Source organism: Crocodylus siamensis, chromosome 1 (genome assembly GCF_052110815.1).
Source record: "Crocodylus siamensis isolate JL-2025a chromosome 1, ASM5211081v1, whole genome shotgun sequence".
Taxonomy (NCBI): Eukaryota; Metazoa; Chordata; order Crocodylia; family Crocodylidae; genus Crocodylus; species Crocodylus siamensis.
In genome coordinates, this window is record NC_143395.1 from 424,137,397 (window position 1) to 424,147,521 (window position 10,125).

At 57.5% G+C, this 10,125-nt stretch overlaps 1 protein-coding gene across 9 annotated transcripts in view; it reads left to right on the forward strand.

The window, feature by feature from the left end:
- Positions 1 to 9,624, forward strand: part of PTK2B (protein tyrosine kinase 2 beta) — a 100,171-nt gene extending 90,547 nt beyond the window's left edge. For 5 of the 9 annotated variants that reach the window (XM_090031103.1, XM_090031104.1, XM_090031102.1 and 2 more), the window contains 7 exons: positions 1,098 to 1,244; positions 2,604 to 2,639; positions 5,652 to 5,679; positions 7,030 to 7,085; positions 7,410 to 7,553; positions 7,859 to 7,939; positions 8,693 to 9,624. In XM_090031103.1, the coding sequence (XP_089887229.1) occupies positions 1,098 to 1,244; positions 2,604 to 2,639; positions 5,652 to 5,679; positions 7,030 to 7,085; positions 7,410 to 7,553; positions 7,859 to 7,939; positions 8,693 to 8,908 (708 nt within the window). In that variant the 3' untranslated portion in view covers positions 8,909 to 9,624. The remainder of the gene's footprint in view (positions 1 to 1,097; positions 1,245 to 2,603; positions 2,640 to 5,651; positions 5,680 to 7,029; positions 7,086 to 7,409; positions 7,554 to 7,858; positions 7,940 to 8,692) is intronic. The other 4 variants (XM_090031105.1, XM_090031109.1, XM_090031107.1 and 1 more) reach the window with 1 other exon arrangement.
- The last annotated feature ends 501 nt before the right edge of the window (positions 9,625 to 10,125 follow it).

A 10,125-nucleotide genomic window follows, 5' to 3' on the forward strand; every position in this document is an offset into this window, starting at 1 on the left:
CCTGGCCTGCCACCCCTTTCCAGTGAGCAGCCCCAGCTTAGACTGGAGCGGGCACTGTGAGACAGGGTGTTTGCATCACTCCGTGCAGCACCAAGACGTCCCCAACTTTCCCTGGCATCTCTGGAGACTCCCCAGATGGGAGCAGTAACATAGTGCACAGCCCAGCTCTTGTGAGCAACGAGACAAATCAATACGTCCTGCTCAGGAGTGACCTGCATTGCTACCCTGTGTGCCCCGGAGGAAGGTAGAGCTGAAGATTTAAGGCTTTGCTTTTGCAGAGGGCCTGTTAGAAAAAAGAGGGTGCATCAAGGACGAGGAAGCCAATCATTACCATATTTCCTCCCATACAAAATGCTGCAGAATAAAATGTGCGCATCTTGTTTTTGAGAAGGTAGCCTGAAAAAAAAAAAGGATCTCTCCTGGTCACATCTACACGTGCAGCAGACTGTGCAGTTGTTACTGCGCAGTATTGTTGCCGCATGGTATTTTCCCGGTGCTACTGTGCAGTAGCAATGAGCAATAGATCGTTACTATTGCACATTAGCATCACCACGCAGTTAGTGCCCGGCAACGCTACTGCGTGGCAGCAATACGGTGCCATAGCTCATTGCTACGGTGCCGTGGCGTCTTGTGTACACGCGCCGTCGGCATACTAAGTAACTGAGTAGTGGCAGCTAGGATCCTGGCCTGCTCCATGCTCTACTTCCAGCGAGTCTGTGCACATTTTCCTTGCAGGGTCACCAGTAAGTGGCAGCAACTGCTCTTACTGTATTTCTCACCTATAATATGCACCACATTTCCCAGCAGATATTTTTTGGGGGGGGAGTTGCATGTTGCATGCGCGAAAATACGGTAGCGGTGGAAAGGGACAGGGTGCAGACGGTTTCTGCAGGTTGCCTTGATGCGGTGGTCGGAGGCTTGGGACCTACTCTGATTCCTTACACAGGAGGGAATCCAGAGTCACGGTGCTGCAGGCGCGGTGGAAGGTCTCTGCAGCGTGGCTAGCTGCCCTGGGCCCAGTGGGTGCAGGGCTGGGGAGGGGGTGGGTGGTCACTGCTGCATGACCCCCTTAGTCACTGCTCACCTTTGTGCCGCAGGAGGAGGACTTCCTCCGGCCCAGCAGCAAAGAGGAGGCCCAGAAGCTGTGGGAGATGGAGCGGGTGAAGATGAGGCAGCTGCTGGACAAACAGCAGAGGCAAATGACGGAGGATTATCAGTGGCTGCAGCAGGAGGAGAAATCCCTGGTGAGTCCCTGTCCCATCCCCTTGGGGTCGGCCAGGATGTTTCCCTGGGAAAAACCCAGGGCGGAGGATGGCAGCAAGGCTGAAATGTTCGGTTTGCCCAGTTCGGGGCTGCTTTTCATTCCCAATGAGTTCATTGCGTTGCTGTACTGTCTCGCATACCATGCACCCCAAGGTAAGACCCCCACCTTGCTTTGGGACGGCAGAAGGACAAAAAAAAAAAAGATTTTTCCAGAATCACAGCCCAAAGCTGACTGCATGAAGCGGCTCCCTGGCTGCTTCAGGTGAGCGCTAGTTTTTACCCTCTCTCCGCCACTGCCAAATTGCCAGCAGCTTTTGGTTGGAAGAAGAGAGAGAAGCAGAGCCCTCAGCAGCCATTGCAGCGTCTCCATGCTTCTATTCCAGGACAGACATCAGCTTCCCTGCATAAGACATGCACCCGCGTTTTGGCAGGCTAATTTTTGGGCGGGAGGTGTGTGTGGTATGTGAGTAAATAGGGTATAATACCTTACATTACATTGCATCGTATCATATCTTGTATCATATCCTATCAGTCTCATTTAAAAATATCATTGACAATCCCTTGGAAAGTCGGCCACTTTTGATTCATAGTTTGGAATATACTGCATTTTTTAAGTGTTTGCCAGTGTTTCAATTGGCTGCAGTAGTGTTTTTTTTAATTGGACATCGAGCTGGATAACGGGCAATTAGCATGTGAACTCAGGCCAGATATGTTCATGTCACATCAGTCAAAATACTCCAATGGGATTTGTTCTTTCTTATTAGTTTGGGTGTTGTTACTCTGCATTCACTTGTGTTTGGAAACATGAGGGCATTTTTGAACTGGGACAAAATGAATGATTCCAAAATGCCCAAAGAGGCCCGCACGGGTATTTCAAGCTAAAAAAAATGCAGAGCAAGAAATGTGTTAAAACTCCTGGGACAGTTCAAAGTTCCCGATCAGCTTTACTGATGTGTCCATCTGCCCTCCGCTGCTGGCATCAGAACTGCTCAATTGCATGTCATGGGGCTTATACTGCTAACACGTAAAAGAGATTCTCCCTATGGCCAGGAGATAGCAGGCTGGGATTTTGGAATAAGAGCCTCTAAAAATTGCCCGGGAGGGAGGTAAGCAGTCTAGTGACAGCAACCATGAACTTCTTAGGGGGCCATATGTTTGTGGCTACCCGGCGGCCCAGTGATGTAGCTGGGGCTGGTCCTGCTTTGAGCAGGGGGCTGGACTAGATGTGACCTCCTGGCATCTCTTCCAACCCTCGTTTTCTATGATTTTGTGATTCTGTGACAGCTATAACACATACGTGTTTCTGTGCTACTTATATTTCTTGTTCTTCCGTCCCACAGGACCCCATGGTGTTTATGAACAACAACGCTCCTCCAGTGAGTAGCACAAGGCCGATCCCCATAGAGGCTAAAGCTTTACAGGGAACCTAGCTTTCTCTCCATGCATAGCCTTGTGGCAGAAAGCCACCTCGGTTTCTCCCCAAAATCTCTGCCCTGCGACAATGTGATAAAATCTCTGTGCTCTGACCATTTGAGCAGGGTGGGCTCAGCAGAGGGGACCGCACCCTTGCCCTGTCTCTTTAGGTAACCTGAGCTGGCTGCAGTCCTGAGGGGGGGGAACCTGCTCCCTCTGCCCAGGGACTGGTACCTGGGTGAGGGGCTCCTACCTGGTGGGCTGGGATCTGCCCGGTAACAGGTGATGTATTTCAAATGGGTTGGCTGGCAGCCAACCGGGGCCGGCCTCCACTGGACCAGTGAATGAGGTCACGGGGGCCATATAAGTTAGGACGGGCGAGGAGGCGGTCTCTTCGGCCACGAGGTGAGGCTGGAGCCAAGGGGGGGACACAGAGAAGCCTTACCATCTGAAACTGGCTCTCTCTCACCCCAAAACTCATGAGCAAGGAACCGCCTGCCTCCAAAGGGAAACTTCACCGGCCTTTGGAGGATGCTTGTGAGTAAGCTACTCGAGATCTGGGTAGATATCGAGCTGGCAGTAGCTCAGATGTGTAATCAAAAGGCTACCTCAGCCAGACTGTTTGCTCTTTAGGATTTCTAGGATATTGCTCAATCTTGTACCCTATTTTCACCCTGCCCCTGTAACCAATAAAGTTCTCCTTTGTGACCGGTGTGGGAGACTTATTGAGGGGTGGGTCTAAATTATGCCCAAGAGACCCCTTAGCTCTGCGGACGAAGGGAGACTTTACTTATTGCCCCCAGACTTGGGGAAGTGCCCCAAGTGCCTGTACTGGGTCGAGTACCCGTCGGACATTAGGCCTGTGTTTCCCCGAGGACACGGGGCCAGGAGTGAGTCTCTTTTCGGGGTGGTGGTGGCGACGTTACCCCCAGACTAGCGCGGGTGCTCCGGGAGGGGGGTCAGCCAGACGTGAGGCGCCCCCAGGGAGGCACTCCGAGCCTGGCAGGGGGTCGGGCGCAGGAAGGTGGGCGGCTCAACGCAGGAGCGCCCCCTACTGGCCCGCCACAGGCCTTTCCCCTTGATGAGGTTTCAAACTCAGCTGTGTGTTTTAGTGTCACTCAGGGATGATCCATGATCTCCTTATACTCCCCCCCACCGCGGTGTAGGTCCTCGTTGCATGACTCAAATGTTTCCTTCAAACCCTTGTTGTGAAGCGTGGTAAGAAGAGCCTGGAGCTGCGTGGGTATTTCCCAGGCTGCTGGGTTTTGCTGGCTGCCTCCTTCCCACCTTCCTGCTAAGTATGTCAGGGGGGTTTGAAGCCTCCCCGAGAGGTGCAGGATGCGGCTGCAGCCCAGGCGGGGGATGGGGACTGGGCTGTGCCCATGCTCCTGCAGGATCCTGGCTCAAGGGTCTGGCCCCTGTGCTCAGGGTCCAACTGATGCTGCATTTGGGGCCAGGAAGGATTGTGCCCCCATGGTCAGATTGGTGCAGGCTGGGCAAGTGCATATTAACAGCCTTTTACAGAAGCAGCATGTTGGCTGTCAGGGTCCCTCTGCTTTCCTGCGGTGTGATGTCTTGTGCCAGGGTTGAAGGTGGTTTTATAAAGACTTTAGATGATGGATTTGTCCGGGCTGGTTTGCACAGGGCTGGTCCTGCCTCCAGAAGGGTTGGACTAGACGTGACCACTGGAGCGCCCTTCCAGCCCCGCGGCTCTAGGAGTTTAATGATTTCTAGGATTTTTGTGATTATGGGTTTGTCTGGGCTGGTTTGGACAGGACCAATCCTGCCTCAAGCAGGGGTTGGACTGGATGAGACCTTTGGAGGTCCCTTCCAGTCCCCCGGCTCTGGGATTTCTATGAACTGAGGGCCTTCCCGACACTTGGAAGTGTGAATGGGCTGCTGAATTGCCATGACCAGCCCCAGAGCGAGCTCGGTGCAGTTGGGCATGCGAGTTATGCGAACAGGTTGAATCTGCAAATCTGAAGTTGGCTTGTGTTGAATCTGTTAATGGTAATTCATGGGTAGTTTTACTTTACGTTCACGTAGAGTCTGTGCTTGCTAGTCAGGCAGCGCTCTTTCCCGCGCCTGCGGCTGGAGCCCCTGGGGCAAGCGTAACGGGGTGGGGACTGGAGATGGTCCCGGTGCAGCCTTCTCAGACCAGCGCAAGGTTGCTCCTGCTGGCAGACTTTGCACAAGTGCTTGTGAGCAAGTGGATGGACCCGTGCAACGGCAAAGGGCTGCCTCCAGCATCCCTTTGGGGACGGCAGGTGCCGACCGCCCTGGGGCTGGTCGTGCTGTTGCAGAGCAGCTGCAGCATCCGAGCAAAGACGGTGTGCGCGGGAGCAGGATCTGCTGCGCTGCTCCTTTCGTTGTCGGCCGTCTGAGCCGACGCTTACCATAGAAATCCTAGAGCAGTGGAGCTGGACGGGAGCCCCAGAGGCAGGATCGGGGCCGCGCAAACCAGCCCAGACACATCCATCATGTCTAAACTCTTCGTAAAACCACTGCCAGCCCAGCCATGGCACCAGACACCAGCCCTGAACCTGCCGCAGGGAAAGTGGGGCGCCACGGCAGCCTGTGCCCTGCTTCTCTGCAAGGTTGTTGATAGACACTCGAGAGATCCCAGGTAGAGGCCGTGCCCCTGCTGCAGAGGAAGGCAACCCCCCCCAGTCCACACCAAATTGACCATGGGGGAAAATCCCTTTGTGACCCCAAATGCAGCATCAATCTGAGCCTGAGCTAAGGGGCAAGACCCCCCAGCCAGGACCCCCCCAGATTTGGTGCCAGCAGGAGCATGGGCACAGCCCCGTGCCCATCCCCAGCCTGGGCTGCAGCCAGCACCTCTGGGGGAGGCTTAAAAGCCCCTGAGGCATGAAGCAGAGCAGGAGAGGGGGCAACTAGGGCACCCAGAAACTGGGACAACCCCATAGGAGAACACACTGCTATATACTGTTATATTTCTCTTTCCTTTGCAGCTACTCCCGGAGAAGGAGACCGACTACAGTGAGTGTCCATCCCGGACCGCCCCTTCCCCCCATTGCAGACAGGCCTGTGCCGCGGGGTGGGGGTTAGCAAGGGATTCCTGTGTGCAGGCATTTCTAATTGCACATGCGGCTCCTCTTCATGCTCATTGCTTTGGGGGGAGAGGGGGGACTTTTTCTGAGCCGCTTGTCTCCATGCTGCCCCCCGTCCGAGAGGACCGCTGGTTCACTGTGCCACACCGGGGCTTGCACCTCCTTCTAGAGCTGCCAGGCATTGCCCCTCTCCTTGTCCCCTCGGTCCAGTGTCCAGTCTCTCACAGGAGCATAGATATTTCTGCAAGGACAGATCCAGGCCCTGCCCCTCTCCCCCGGCAGCTCCCAGCACTCAGAGGCCCAACTGCCAGGTTGTCGCTTAGTTTAGAGAGCCGGTCTCTTCTTCCTAAAGCAATGAAGGAGCTCCTACTGAGTGCCCAGGACAGTGGACCCGATCCCTTAAGGGATCCTTTAATGCACGCAACGAACAGCCGCAGTGCGGCAAAGCCTCCCTGATATAACGAGCTTTTACTGATCCCAACAGCAGACGCCAGTGCTGCAACACGGCGGCTTTCCCTGTTACAGCACCCCCCCACTTCTCATGAACTTTTCTTCTGGTCCCAGGGGCTGTCACGAGGCGGTGCTGGAGTTTCACGTACCGGCTCGGGTGGTAGGGTAGCGGGCACGCTTCTTCCACGTGCGAACGGCACCAAGCTGGGAGGAGCGATGGTTCCTCCAGGAAGGGCTAGGACTGGAAGTGGTCAGCTGAAATAAGGAGCACGCTCAACCAGGACACGAGCAAAGTGCCGCAATTAGGTGGGACGGGGTCAGTACAGGATAAGGAATGGCCACCTAGAAGGCTACAAGGAGGATGCTAGAGCAGGTCATGGGTTGAATGTGGGGGCTGGGAGAGAAGGAAACAGGGACAAGACCCCTGGTATAACCCCTCCATGCAGTGCAGCATCCAGTTTGAGGCACCGTGCCCTGCAAAGGCTTGGGTCAGGTGGGGAGAGCAACACGAAGGACCCTGGGTTTAAAGAGCAGGAAGCCTGGGCTGGCTCGATGGCGAGGAGACCGTGGGGGAAATGTGCTTCTAATAGATGCCAAACACGGCCGTGACGGCGCGGAGGGAGGCTACGAACTCTCCTCCGTGGCTGTTTAGGCTGCAAAGAGCTGAGCTGAAATTGCAGCGAGGAAGACGGGGATGAGAAGAGGCAGGTCCCTGTGGGGCTGCCAGCCCTGGGGCAGGGTAGCCAAGGCCGCCTCAGGTCCCTCCAGCCCTGCTTAATCTGATGCCATAATAATAATAATAATGATTTTTTTTTATTTCCCTTTATTGATGGTGTAGCTGAGCTCACGGGCCCACCACAGAAACCTCCCAGGTTCGGTGCACAGGTAGGTGGGCGACCTCCACCCCAGCCCGTGTCCCTCCTCTTCCGCTCAGGGTCGCGCGGCAGGACCGCGTCCGAGCCCTGCAGGCCACGTCTGTCCCACTCCTGCACGAGTGCTCTGGGGCCACGGGCTTCGGGAGCAGGGTCTCCCCAGCCCGGACGTACGAGCTCGGCGCACACGAGCAGAGAGGACGAGGCCTGCTCAGGAGAAGCCCGGCGGGGTCGTGCTGGGATGTGCTTTGGAAATGGCTCTCCAGTGCCTATTGCCAAAGCCATCTGCAAGGACCCCACTAGGCAAGCTGACCTCTTGCCCCCCGCCCTGTCCCAGCCGTTCCAGTCAGCCCCCACGGCCAACTTGGACCGGACAGATGACGCCGTCTACAGCAACGTGACAGACCTGGTGAAGGCCGTGCTGCAGCTGAAGAACGAGATCTGCCAGGTGCCTCCCGAGGAGTACATCGTCGTCGTGAAGGTAAAGCAACCCTGGGACCTCCACCGGGGGAAAGCGGGGGTCCCTCTGCAGCTCGCGCCACGTCCTGGCACCCTCCACCAGCCTCAGGGACCAAGGCGCAAGTCTGGGGCAGGACTCGAACTCGCGTCCGCCGCCTTGGGCCAGCCTCCGACCCAGGCGCTACCCTCTCCCCAGTATTAGCTGCAAACCGAGAGCATTCCCCAGGATGCACCTCTTCCTAACCCACGTGCATCCGGGGTAATGCTGTCGGTGGCTGTTAGGCAGACTCGAGCTATCGCCGCTCACGTCCCCGTTCCCCTCCGCAGAACGTGGGGCTCTCGCTGCGGAAGCTGATTGGCAGCGTGGACGAGATCCTGCCCGTCCTGCCCGCGGCGTCCCGCACCGAGGTAGGATTGGGCCTCTTCTTGTCCCCTCCTGGACATGGAAGACAATGCTGTCACCGGGAGGGGGTTTGGTCCAGTGCGGGCAGCCACGGGCGATCACGAGCGTGGGGTAATTTCCCCTGGGTTTTTACACCACGCCCAAGAGGTGTTATTACAGCGCCTGGCCCTGAGGAGGGGGAGCTGGCTTTTATGGAGCAGGTGCCCACAGCGTCTCCACAGGGAGTGTGTTTGCATCCTTGTGTAAGGAGGGGGGTGTACACGTGTGTGTGTGAGACAGCCCCTACCAGCAGCCAGCAGCAGGGCACAAACCCAGCACCTGCCGCGCTGCCCTGAACCTCCTCTCTGCTAATGGAAGAGCTCCATCCATCGGCAGATGCAGTAGGTTGTTATCCCTGAAGTCACGGGGGTCAAACTCACGTGGGCGCATGGTCAGACGAGCTTGGCCGCTGTGACTTAGGGGATAACAACCTACCAGGTCTGCCAATGGACGGTTCTTTGGGCTGGATCAGGCCCGAAGCCCCCCTGTCTGTCCCCGGGGGCTGGATCCAGCACTCGTAGCCGGTCCAGGACTGCACCGGCTGCACGTGGCACGGAGACGCTGCATGCAGCTCATGCGTGCAAGACCTGGCATGTTATGGGGGGGCCCTGCCCTACGTCACCAGGGACAGGACAGGCTCTTCCCAACCATCACCCGGGGAGGTCCCCAGCTTTTCCCCGCTCTTCGTGCTCCCCCGTGAACGTGCTCTGTGCCGGCAGATCGAGGGTACCCAGAAGCTCCTGAACAAGGACCTGGCCGAGCTGATCAATAAGATGCGCCTGGCTCAGCAAAACGCGGTGACCTCGCTGAGCGAGGAGTGCAAGCGCCAGATGCTCACGGCCTCCCACACGCTGGCCGTGGATGCCAAGAACCTCCTGGACGCCGTGGACCAAGCCAAGGTCCAAGCCAGCCTGGTGAAGCTCTCGCTGGAGTGAGGCAGGGCGCGGAGGAGCGAGCGATGCGGCTGGCGGGGCACGGGAGAGGAGCCTGCCCCGGAGGACGTGGCTTTCTGTATCTTCTCTGGCCTCGACGTGCTGCCCCTTCCCCGCAGTCTCTCTCATGTCTTTGATATCGTCGTGTCGGTCGTCCGAATCCAGGCAGGGGGCTCCCGGGGCCAGGCCCCGAGAGGGCAGCGCTGGCGGGGAGGGGGGATGGCCGTCTTCCTGGGTCCGGCGGCCTGGGCGGCTGGGGACAAGCCTGCTTCCACGGGCCGTGGTGGCTCTAGGCCACAGCCAGCACCGGCTAGTCCGCCCAGCCAGGGCGCTGGCCGAGCCGTTCTCCCTCCCCAGAGGCGGTTGCATCGGTTCAGGGGCCCCCCCGGGGTGAGGATGCCCGTGCTGCGGTGGGCCGAGAGCTGCACGTTCCCCGCATGCCTCTCTGGACGTGGCCCGCCAGCCCCCGCGAGCTGGGGGGGCCGCAGGATCTTCCTTTCCTTGTACATTGTACAGAAGAGTTTATTTAATGACCCCCGGGTGGTCCGCGGGCCTCTCCGGGACCCGCGTTTCTCGTGCGCGAGCCGCCCGGCACCAAACAGCGCCCGGCCCTTTTGATCTGGTTTGTCGTCCGATTCATCCGTGTCCGGTCCTGGGCTTTTCCCGTGAGTTCCCACGAAGCTGTTTGTTCTGGCCGAGATAAACCATGTACAAAGGTGCCCCCGCCTCCGCCTCTCTGTCGCGTCCCGGCGAGCGCCACTTTCGTGTGTCCCTCGGGGGCCGGGGGAGCTCCCAGCAGCCTCGGCGTGTCCCCGTGCACACGCGCACATGCGTGGAGGCAGGCACCCCCATTATATGTCCAGCCGGAAACACACCCGTGCACACAGCCGCACACCTAGCTACCCACACCCACAGGCTTCATTATACAGCCAGCCACAAACACCCCCCACCTCATTATCTGTCAGCCAGAAACATGTACACACATACACTTGCCCCCACAACCACACATCTTATTACACATCCAGCCACCGGCACACCCATGCACACGCCCTCACACCTACACCCACATGTTTCATTATATAGCCAGCCACAAACACCCCCCCCACCTCGTTATAGGAACATATCCACACACCTCATTATATATCCAGCCAGAAACACATGCATATGCACGCACGCACACACCTAACCCCACAACCACACATTTCATTATGCATCCAGCC